This window comes from Mustela erminea, chromosome 10, assembly GCF_009829155.1.
Source record: "Mustela erminea isolate mMusErm1 chromosome 10, mMusErm1.Pri, whole genome shotgun sequence".
Taxonomy (NCBI): Eukaryota; Metazoa; Chordata; class Mammalia; order Carnivora; family Mustelidae; genus Mustela; species Mustela erminea.
Window position 1 is genome coordinate 55,210,378 of NC_045623.1, and position 12,047 is coordinate 55,222,424.

Genomic DNA, 12,047 nt, shown 5'->3' on the forward strand with positions numbered 1-12,047 from the left:
GCCAGGCTTATTATCTGCTCTCAGATAATATGATGAGCTAAATCAATAAGTGTAGTAATAATTGGGTTCAATTATACCTTCGTCAAAGCTCTCAGTTTCCTCTGTGAATGCTCCTCTTTTCCAAGGTCAGCTCATGGCCACATAGTGTTCCTTGGACATGAAGTATTAAAAATACAGGGTATACTACCCAAATATTATCTTTTTGTCACTGAGGCAAGACTTGACTCACTTTGTAAATAATCCTACAGAATAGCACAGTTCAATAGAGCTGCCTGTGAGGATGAAAACATTTTGTATGTGCACTATCCAATATGGTAGCCACCCATCACAAGTAGCTATAGAGTACTTGAAATGTGGCAGGTGCCACCGAGGAACTGAATTTTGAATAGGCATATGTGGCTACCATATTGGACAACGCAGCAATAGCTACTATATGGTCTGGGCCTGGATCAGCAGCCCTGACTCACCATCCTTTGGTCAAGCGCATTGGTTCCCACAAGCCAGGGTCCTGCCAGATTCCTGATGTTACTGAGACAGTGCTTATCCTCACAAACGACTACTCATTTCATATGGTGATGTTCATATTATAGCCAAAGCTTCCTTATAGATAGCATAGTTTTTTAGAAATGTGAATCCCTCTCCTTTGCCTAAGACAAAGGAAACACATGTCTTTTTTATACCCGATCACTCTTTAAAAGTATTTTCAGACGTCAGCATATAAGGTCTATATGGCTAATTTAAAAATTGGTCCTGGATATTCAAGAGTAATTTGGAAATACCTAAGAAAGTCTTCTTATTGATTAAATAAATGCTACTGCTTTCTTCCAGATTTCAAATTGGGATTTTACTCACTGTTTCTACAACCCCTTGGAAATGTTTAAACTAAAATCTGTGTCCTTACCGAAACTTTTTTTCCTCCTTCACGCGCACACTCTGCTTTGTTATTGTAGGGTGGTTCATGTGGGCTGGGCTGCTGGAATTGATTGTTTTCATGTAGAAAAAAGTTGTTAAAGGATCTGTTTGTTCTTCAAGACACATATAAATAATCACATGGAGTCAGCAAACATACCATCGAAGAAACAATTTCTAGGCCAAATCGTAGGGCCTACCAATCTTGGCAGGGTTCCTTAAGCAAAGAGTGGACTTTGGGGCCCATAATGAGGCTCTATTCAGCAGGCCAGTGTGGCTGGGCCAGGAGAAGAAGGGAAAAGAAGGAAGATGCATCCCAGGCACTAGGTTTTCCGCGGATCTAGTCCTCATTCAGCCAGTAACTTAATTTACAGGTAGAGAACAGACACAAGGACACACGGAAGAGACCCAATAAAAATGCTCCTATTTCCAATAGAAAGAAGTCTGACAAGTCTAGCTCTACCCTATCTTCCTCTTTATTGAAGCCTTGCTGAGTGTTGGCAATATGTACAGCGTGAACAGCTGCCAGCTCCAAATCTGGGCCCTTCCCTGCACACGTGTTGGGGATGAGCAGAGATCTCCTTCCAGACGTGGCTGTGACTCCCTGTGCTCCCGGTCTGTGTGCTTAGGAAAAAGTCTGAGTGCATCCTGCCCAAATTAGGGTTTGCCTCTGGGTTAGAATGCACTGTCACACGCAGCTGTCTGAAGTCTCAGACATGACGATGGGCGGCTCTGCTGGGGATCACATTCACCAGTGGGAAGCGAGGAGAGCCCACCTTTATACACGCAGCCCTGCCACAAAGCCTCAGGAGACTAAGCCTCGAAAGCCTTGTCACCAGCGATGGGCTTCGTTAAGTTTTGGGAAACGCATTAAATAATAATTCGTACATGGAACTTATTGCGAAGCCATTTACAAGCCTTAAGCATGTGTACCATCTCCTGCAGTTTGCAGAACCACATCAGTGAAACCATTCCTTCCAGTGTCAGATACTTTTCAAAAGACAGTAATTTGGAAGCTAAATCAGCCAGGTAAAAGGTAAAAGAAAGTACGCCTGGGTTCAGAGACACAAGGTATTAAAGACATCAGACTGAGTGTGAAACTAAGTCCGATTGAGATCTCCAAGGACTGAATGCAAACAGAATCTTGGCCTCCCGTAGCACTGATGTGATAAGGAGTTCTCAAAATTTGGTGACCCCAGTAAATGAGGAATATTTGGGGAGTATTTCCAGATGGTAAAACTAGCATCTGGCTAATAATTTCTGGTACTTAGGAAGCTGTATATCCTGCTTCTGAGAACATGGCATTTATTTCGAATGGAGCCTTTTTTTTTTTCCCCCAAGCAGGTCTGCTTTATTTCCTGAGAAATCAAAATTAAGCAATTCCTCTTTCCTAAAATCACGCCCAGTGATATTTATGGCACTTCCAATTAGAGGACAAGGAGGGGACAATGGTTGATAAATAACTTTACGTGACTTGGAATAGTGGCAGGGAAAGAGAAGTTGGGGAACTCAGGTATAAAGCCCTGACTAGGGTCCACACATCCACAGAATCATGGCTGGGCTCTTTAATACAGCGCATACTTATAATTGCCAACTGCATGCCAGGGCTGCGTATTCTACCAGAGAATTAAACTGGTGGTCGCTAGAAGGGCAAAGAACACGGAGGTAGCGATGGGGCCTCAGAGACAATAAAGGGCCAGGGGATGAGGAGGTGGGGGAGGGCAGGAGGGGACAGGCTTTGGAGAAAAAAGGATAAGCCTGAGTGAGGGTGGCAGAGCGAGAGATGCAGGAGATAGCAGTCCAGCCTGGGAGCAGCGGGGACAGAAAGCAGAGAATAGCTACCAGAGGCTTGCTGAGGTGAGAACGAAGGGCACCAGAGAACCCAGGGAAGGGGCCAAGACAGAAGCAGAGAGAAGACATAGAAGCAAGAGAGTACCTGAGACAGAGTTAACGAGAGGGCTCTGAGCCAGAAGCAAGAGGTGAGGAGAAGCTGAGTCTTCTGGGTCTTTTTTTTCCCCTGCTGAATAGAGCCTTGATTATAGTGTTACCCAATGTCTGATCAATTTCAGTCTATTTTCTTAACATTTCATGGCAAGAACTACATGAATGCAAAAGGGACCCCAAAGCTCAGAACCTTGAGTCAAGTGTGGAAGAAAATCTTCTGCTGTCGCTGCAATTAATACCTTAATTTGGGTATAATAATATAAAGGGTGATTTTTAAAAAAAAAAAAATTTTTAACCACCAGATTTTAGTTCCCACTCCAGCCCAATGAGCCTAATGTGAGTCCATTTTTTTTTTTTCAGTAACAGCTGTTCTTTTGAACCTTCTGAATAGGCATCTGATTTAGATTCTAAGGAAGTCATTTTAGAAGTTGGTACAGACTCCCATAATCTCAACTCAGATCAATCCAAGCCCATGTGCCACAGACTTCTTAAAAAAGCAAGAAATCTGGTGGCCCACAAGAAGTCAGAGTTACAGTTAAACCTAAACCCGGTGGAGACATTTTCCTCCTTCAGACTGTAAATTCAGGCATAAGTGGTTTTGAGACCATTCCCTACTTAGGAATTTAATGTAGAAAATGTATCTACAACTCAACTAAAGGGGAAAAGCTTCTTTCAATTTTATTGGATCTCAGCTCCATTATGACTTTGTGGTCTCTGTTGGAGAAAAACATTCTCACATAATGAGCTTTTATATCATTAAATTGGAAATGAAATAACAGTTAATGGTAGCAGCCCCTGTAGGAACTATCTGGCTTCTGACCCACCATATTGATGAGGTTTGCTTGCCTACTCTGGGGCAGGGTTTTAGGTGAATGCAATAAATAAGTTTAACTTGACCAAGACTTCATTTGTATGTCTCATGCAATTACTACAGAAAATTACAACAGCAAGAGGTCTGAAAAGTCATTTAGGCTATTCTCTCCCTCCAGAAAAAAAAAAGGCGGGGGTGCTTAAGAAATTTCAACATAGTATATATTAATGTGCAAACCTACTGAAAATGGTCATTTAAATACTTACAATTCCATCTCTATCTGGTGAACCCCTGTAATGACAAGAAATGGGTAGCTATTAGGAAAAGGAATCATTCTTGCTACATAGACTAACGTATAACAGTAAGATTCACAAACAATCTCTTCCCCCTTTCCTACTTTCCCATTCCAGCGAACCCAGCTAATGAAGCCAAAATCAAAATAAATTGGTTGAATGATATTAGAGCATGGGATGTGTGTGTGTGTGTGTGTGTGTGTGTGTGGCGGCAGGGCGGGGGGTAGGTAGGGTGGGACAGATTGGTGTCCAAAAGGTTGGTGTCCAAAAGGCACGAGTTGCTGGTGCAATGTCTTGGTCCACTTTTGAGAGGGGAGTTTATTAAGAACCTGTCCTGCTCAGCTGACTCCGTGTAAACTACCACAAGGAACGTAAACTGACTTGCTGGCTCTCATCTTCTCTCCTGGGAGAGGTCCTGAATTTCCCCCTACAGAAACAAACTCCTATGGTGCCTTTCTCTTCACTTTGAGAATCTATATTTCCCCCCCTATTTCTATACTTACCTGTTCCTTTGATTATAGGGGAGCAGGAAATAGAGGACAATGTCTGCTAAATGGCTCACACTGATGGCCAAAGTCCAGGATCGTTAATCCATGGTGACACTGTGGGGTAGTGCCTAGAAGTAAGGCTTGTGGAGTAGGATGAATCTGGGTGTCCAAATTCTACCACTTATTAGTTCTGTGACCTTGAATACATTACCTAATATCTCTAAGCTTGTTTAAATAAGATAGGGTATATAAAGAACTTATAATGAGTTCCTGACACATACTATTAACAAACGTTCTTTTGTTATCATTTTTTTCCTCTTTCATGATATCTCCTCACTGAGAACACAAAACTGGCCACTCACAGTCCCATTAGACTTCCTAGCAAGTAATATGACCGTTTCTCTGGGAAACTGAACAGGGGGAGCCAGAGGAAGGGAGAGGTGTGAGGGTAGTCACTGTCACTTTTTGAGTTCCTATTTTAGCTAGAAAAATGTCATTCTATTAACATGGAGATCAGGATTATGCTGAGGTGAGCACTTGCATTATTTGGAAGAACAACTAAATGTGTGCTTGAGGGAGACCATGAAGTTTTGTGGAGTTTGGTGTAGTTGAAACTGTTTTTTGTTCCTTATTGATTGGGTGGGGAGAGACAAGAGGGAGGGAGGAGATGGAAAAGAGAGAGAGAGATGCAGAGAGTTGGTGGCACATTCTTTGGGTTCCGAGATGGGATTCCCCTTTCCCAGTAACACCCCCTTCAAATTTAGCAGGATATCCCATTTGGATTACAAAATACTTGGGGGAGGGTACATCATTTTTCATAACCAGCTCTGTGTCTGCGTGGATGCAGACGTGAATCAGTGATACACGGGCTAGAAGCAGAAAGGACCCAGATTTTAAAAGACCCATAGTAGTTGACAGAAATCTTAGGCTCTTTGAATCTGGCTATGGGAATTAGTTGGTTCAAAGAAATTTCACCTAAAATAGAAGGGTAGGAAGATAAAAAATTGATAAAAGTTATCATTCACTGAACAAATGTTGAGTGCTTATAATGGGCCAGGCACTAGACTAGAATCAGGGGATGGAAATAATGAAGACATGCTCATCCTAAAAAGAACGAGACAGTTAAGTATATCCAGTGGGTTACCATGGGCACAATAAGCCCAGGTTGGATAAAAAGCACAGAGAAAAGTACTGACCCATACTCATCAAAACCAGCTTTCCCTTTTCAGATCTATACACTGGGGGGAAAACAAACAAACAAACACTTCTTACTCAGGTAGTAAACCTGTGCTAAAGGCACTGAAAGAGAGGTGGTTGTATCAGCTTTGGGGCAGGATATATCCAAAGGCACTGACCCTTGTGGGGATGTCTTTGCAGGCAGCAAGTCTTAGATGTAGAGAAGACAAGGCTCTGGAGAAAGGCCTGACTGAGGCGTTGCCCACTATGGGTCGAAGTACAAGTGTATCAACAGGGAATCTAAATGAGAGGCTACTTAACTTCATGCATATTGCAGCTATAAGGATGGCATTTCAAAAATTTTAATCAGAGACACTGTAAAATGTGCATTGGGTCCTGTTCTGCCTTTGTCTTTACCATTGATGGAATGAGGCTGGTGCTTGCTAGCATGGAGGCAGTGAGCGTAGCAGCGACAATCACTGGCTGTAGTGCCAGACCGCCTGGATTCAATCAACTTAGATGCCTAACTGCGTCGCCTTGGGCAAGTCATTTCACCCTTTGATGTCTCAGTTTCCTCATCTACTAAATAGCCATGAGACTGGCAAATACCCCATAGGCCTATTAAAGGATTCGATAAGTTAATAGGAGTGAAGGGCCTGGAATAGTGCCTAGAATATAGTAAACACTCATGAAATGTTATCTAGAATAAAATTATTATACAATCTGACCTAGAGTGGGGAGTAATGTTAGCAGTCTCAGACTCTTGAATGTGTTTCCAGTTCATTTCCTAACCCCTTTTTACAAAGTTTTAGATGTATTAAAAAAAATTTTTTTTCCCTTTTAACAGCAGATCCCTCATAATTACCGACGTCTCTTTTAAAACTAATCATCTACCTCAGGACCTTTGTGTCTATTTTAGAAGTGTCAGTTACCCCTTGCAACCACTGCCCCTTCTCTTTACTCTGGTACTGGTCTTGATGATAATTTTGCCCACCTAGTCTTTTTCTTCTGAGTGATAAAGAGTGGACACTTGTTTCTGGACTGGAATACTGGCTCCAAGTCTTACTTTCCAAATAGTCTTCAGAGAGTTACCTAATCCCTTTTGGCATTGATTTCTCCTCTCTAAATTGAGATATTACTTCTGACTTTATTGAATCACCCTGACGTTTAAAAAGGATATCAGTGCATAGAAAATACCCAGCACAGGGCCTGCCGGGGACTTAGCACCGGCTCGCTCCTTTCCTTTCTCGGCCACCGTAACAATGATCAAATCAGGGAGTGCTGGTCCTAAGCCCACTGTCTGTCTAAGGAGGTTGAATCAGCTGGAGCTGGGGCTGACCACTCACTGTGGCAGGTTGCTTGGCAACCCTCACAGAGCTGTGACAGTCCTGAAAACGGTTTGCATCAACAAGCTTTCGATGACTGCAGACAAACCGAAGCATTGCCTAAAGCTGAAGGGATAGCAAATTGCCAGAACATCTTCTCAGCCTTTGGCAAGGATGATGTATGACCCAATTAGAGAGCAGCGGTTCATGAAAAGCAAAGGTTTCCACTAAACAGCCTGTCCTTTGGCCATTATCGCTGGTAGAACTAGTTGATGGCTAATTTGCTATCATGGAAGTAATCTGGGGGGCTCAAATGATAAGAAGTTAAGAAGAGATGGTTAGGATTTTATAAGCACGTGTCTTGAGAGGGTGCTTCAGAGAGATATAGGGTGTCTACCCAAAGCTTTGGGTAGTTTCCTTATTTTCACACCTTTAGAAATGATGATGAAGAGCAATGCTTTGGCCACTTGCAAATTAGCTCAGCCTGCCCTGGGGAGGTTGAATGATTCCTTTCCCCTTTTGAGGGAGATTTTTTTTTTTTTTTCCTTTTGAACTTTCTTCACATAGCAGAGACTGTGTAAGCTGTTACAGACACTGCCTTCAAAGAAAAATGGTTTAGTGTTGTTTGCTAATGATGTTCTCCTGAGATGTGTCCACTAATGTCCCACATAAGACGCGGCACATAGTAGGTGATGACAGATGTCACTGAGGAGATGAACTGGGACAGTTTCTGGCCCTTTAGGGGAGTCAGATTCCATGTAGTGTAAACTGAGGCCCAGGAAAGGAAAATCGATCCCAAAGGCCAAGGAGCTGTGGGCAGCACTGGAATGAGAGCCCCAGTCTTCTGCTTCTGGTGAAAGTACCAACCCCAATTCTGGCTGGTTAATTCCTAGACAATGACAATTTCTTAAGAAGTATTGGAGAATATATAATTCTCAGAAATACATTCCTAATTCAATCATTTGAAAAATTTGCAGGGCTAGGGTAAATGTAATTTCTATGTGATAATTATTTGTCTAAAGAAAAGCATAAACAACAGGTAAGAACAGGAAATTTTAACATGTGAGATCTAGACACACACACGAAAAGTAGCTTCCTCCCCTTACAAAATTCTTTGCACCGTCTGGTTTAAAAGCCTTCAAGGCTTCAAGATTGCCCCTTGCCTAAGGAAGGAAGCCCAGACACCTCAGCCTGGCTCTTAAAGACCTTTCTAACTGCTCCTGATGTCCTTTTTAGCTTTGACATCCATTCCCACCTTTCCCTGTAGCCATCAGGTTGACAAACAGTCCTGGCTATCTTGTCCTGAACACCTACTTGACTTTCCCATCTCTCTGCTTTGGCTGTTCCCTTTGCCTGGGATGCCTGTCTTCATCTTCTCCAAGTCCAAACTCAAGGCTCATCCCTCTCTGAGATTCCACTGATCATCTGCCCAAACGTGAGTTTACCCTCCCTCAAATTTCCATGAAATTTCATTTTTAATTGCCCATATGCAACTTACCACATATTAATTCATATTAGTAAGAATCAGACCAGCGTCCGCTGCCATTTACTGAGTGTTTACTAAGTACTGGGTACCAAATGAGGCATTTCAACTATGTTATCTCATTTTGTTATATGAAAGATATTTCTTTGGTATGGTAGCTGTTTTATCCCACGATTTAGGAGTTCTTGGAGGACAAGGACACAGAGCAGTGTTTGGATCTTGTGCTCAAATTTATGCATGATAAAAATGTACAGAATGAAAACCTAAAGGTGAGAAATAAAGGTAGTGCTCTCCAGTTTCACCTGTGTCCCCAGAACTATTGATTTCCCCATTTTTTAACGTTCTTTTGAGGATTCTAGCCAAATAAGGGGTTTAACGGGCCCTTTATTCTGATGTGCATCTGACCACCCCAGATGTGCGTTTCCACACGGCCATGTGTGGTCCCTCAGCTGCAGCTGAGCGGTTGTGCCCTCCCAAAGTACATACGTCGAATCAGTGTCCTTTTCTTTCTTCCGTATTCCAAAGGCCTTCCTTGTACGTTTTTTCAATCCTGTGGGAAAACAACAAAGGGTCAAGAAAATCTATTTTCTATTTGAGTGTTCCTAGCAACATTCAAGGGAATGATATTTCAAGTTCCGACACCAGTTAAATTTGAACGTTCAAAAAGCAATGAAAATTTCTTCATTGGTATGTAGGTGTCTGTGTGTGTGCACGTGCATATGACTCATTATTATTTCTGACAGATGTTTATCAAAGACTCAGCACTCTAAATTCTTAGCACTCTGAACTACCTGAGAGAAAAGGAGAACAGGGCCAGATATAGAAAAGATTGCAAGCTTTTCTTAGATCATTGTTATTCAACACCAAATTGGTCTTTTGCCAAGAAACTAAATCATAGATTTAGATGAAGAGGAGTTTTGGGGTGAGACTTATTTCTGAGACTAGGACAATTCCAAAACACAGGTCACGTGACCCATAACAAGAGAGCTACATCCATCGGACACATCTTGTGTCCCATAAACCCAACTAATCGTTTTCTACATCCTCAATTTTGTGCCAAGACTGATTATTAGCCATTCTCTGGACATATCCCAACATCTGTACTCCAGTATCTCTTTCTTCTATATGTGGGTCTTACCTCTGGTTGAAGTGCTTTTCCTATTTAGATATTTAGAACTTTAACTCATCCTTCAAGGCCCAGCCAAATGCCGCCTCCTTTGTGAGGAACTCGCAGTCCTAGTGGTGTCAGAAACTGACAATTCCATGACCCATCCCCCCCTCAAAATGTTGCTCTTAGATGTATTATAATATATCAAACTGTTCCACTTAGTTCTTATGTCAATTTCCCACATAAGCTGTGAGCTTTCCTAGGACAGAGGCCAGTATCCCTTCTATATGTTCCCTACATATACATCTGGTACCGAGTATAGGTACCAGATAGTCTTTGTGGATTTAAAATACCTTCCAGAAAACATCACTCAGGCAGCATTGGGGTAACAAGACCCCCTTCTTCCATCTTGGACAAACCAAACACAATCTTGGTTCTTCCATTTTTATCCTATCAAGGCTCTATCTGGGATTCCTATTTCCTACATGTTTCATAGTCACATATGTGAATTGTGGGTTTTTTTTTAATTTTATTTTTTCTGTGTTCCAAGATTAATTGTTTATGCACCACACCCAGGGCTCCATGCAGTATCGCACGCCCTCCTTAATACCCACCACCAGGCTCACCCATTCCCCCACCCCCTCTCTTCCAAAACCCTCAGTTTGTTTCTCAGAGTCCATGATCTCTCATGGTTCATTTTCCCCTCTGATTTATCCTAATTTACTTTTCCTTTCCTTCTCCTAATGTCCTCCATGTTATTCCTTATGCTCCACTAGTAAGTGAAACCATATGATAATTGACTCTCTCTGCTTGATTTATTTCACTCAGCATAATCTCCTCCAGTCCTGTTGATACAAAAGTTTGGTATTCATCCTTTCTGATGGAGCAGTAATATTCCATTGAGTATATGGAGCATATCTTCTTTATCCATCCACCTGTGGAAGGGCATCTTGGCTCTATCCACAGTTTGGTGATTGTGGCCATTGCTGCTATGAACATTGGGGTACATATGGCCCTTTTTTTCCACTACATCTGTATTTTGGGGGCAAATGCCCAGTAGTGCAATTGCAGGGTCATATGGTAGCTCTATTTTTAATTTCTTAAGGAATCTCCACACTGTTTCCCAAAGTGATTGCACCAACTTGCATTCCCACTAAGAGTTTAAGAGGGTTCCTCTTTCACCACATCCTCTCCAACACTTGTTGTTTCCTGTCCTGATCATTTTGGCCATTCTAATGCGTGTAATGTATCTCAATGAGATTTTGATGTGAATTTCCCTAATGGCTGCTGATGATGAACATTTTTTCATGTGTCTGTTAGCCATTTGTATGTCTTCTTTGGAGAAATGTCTGTTTATGTCTTCTGCCCACTTTTTGACATGATTATCTGTTCTTTGGGTATTGAGTTTGAGGAGTTCTTTATAGATCTTGGATAATACAACAAGCATGCCTACTCTCACCACTGTTGTTCAAATAGTACTAGAAGTCCTAGCAGTAGCAATCAGACAACAAAAAGAAATAAAAGGTATTCAAATTGGGAAAGAAGAAATCAAACTCTTTCTCTTCGCAGATGACATGATATTTTATATGGAAAACCCAAAAGATTCCAGCCCAAACTACTAGAACTCATACAGAAATTCAGTAATGTGGCAAGATAAAAAAATCAATGCACAGAAATCAGTTGCTCTTATACACTAACAATGAAAATACCGAAAGGGAAATTAGAGAATCGATTTCGTTTCCTATAGCACCAAGAACCATAAGATACGGGGAAGCTGGGTGGCTCAGAGGGTTAAAGCCTCTGCCTTCAGCTCAGGTCATGATCTCGGGGTCCTGGGATTGATCCCCACATCGGGATCTCTGCTTAGCGGTGAGCCTGCTCCCCCCGACCCGCCTGCCTCTCTGCCTACTTGTGATCTGTCTCTCTCTGTCAAATAAATAAATAAAGTCTTAAAACAAACAAACAAACAAACAAACCATAAGATACCTTGGAAAAAATTAACCAAAGAGGTAAAGGATCTGTACTCGAGGAACTACAGAACACTCATGAAAGAAATTGAAGAAGACATAAAAAGATGGAAAAGCAGTCCATGTTCTTGGATTGGAAGAATAAACATTGCTAAAATGTCTGTACTGCCCAGAGCCATCTATACTTTCAATGTCATCCCAATCAAAATTCCACCAGCATTTTTCAAAGTGCTAGATCAAACAATCCTTAAATTTGTATGGAGCCAGAAAAGATCCCAAATTGCTACAGAAATGTTGAAAAAGAAAAACAAAGCTGGGGCATCACGTTGCCTGATTTCAAGCTTCACTATAAAGCTGTGATCACCAAGACAGCATGGTACTGGCACAAAAACAAACACATTGACCTACGGAACAGAGTAGAGAGTTCAGACATGGACCCTCAACTCTTTGGTCAAGGAATCTTTGACAAAACAGGAAAAAATATCCAGTGGAAAAAAAGACAGTCTCTTCACTAATTGGTGCTGGGAAATTTGGACAGCTATG

At 41.8% G+C, this 12,047-nt stretch overlaps 1 protein-coding gene across 30 annotated transcripts in view; it reads right to left on the reverse strand.

Moving 5' to 3' along the window:
• Positions 1 to 12,047, reverse strand: part of SGIP1 (SH3GL interacting endocytic adaptor 1) — a 207,391-nt gene that overhangs the window by 109,020 nt on the left and 86,324 nt on the right. For 10 of the 30 annotated variants that reach the window (XM_032302807.1, XM_032302809.1, XM_032302808.1 and 7 more), the window contains 4 exons: positions 8,916 to 8,979; positions 3,931 to 3,955; positions 2,846 to 2,929; positions 902 to 970 (listed from right to left, as the gene is read on the reverse strand). In XM_032302807.1, the coding sequence (XP_032158698.1) occupies positions 902 to 970; positions 2,846 to 2,929; positions 3,931 to 3,955; positions 8,916 to 8,979 (242 nt within the window). Of the gene's footprint in view, positions 1 to 901; positions 974 to 2,845; positions 2,930 to 3,930; positions 3,956 to 8,915; positions 8,980 to 12,047 lie in introns of all 30 variants that reach the window. The other 20 variants (XM_032302819.1, XM_032302823.1, XM_032302822.1 and 17 more) reach the window with 4 other exon arrangements.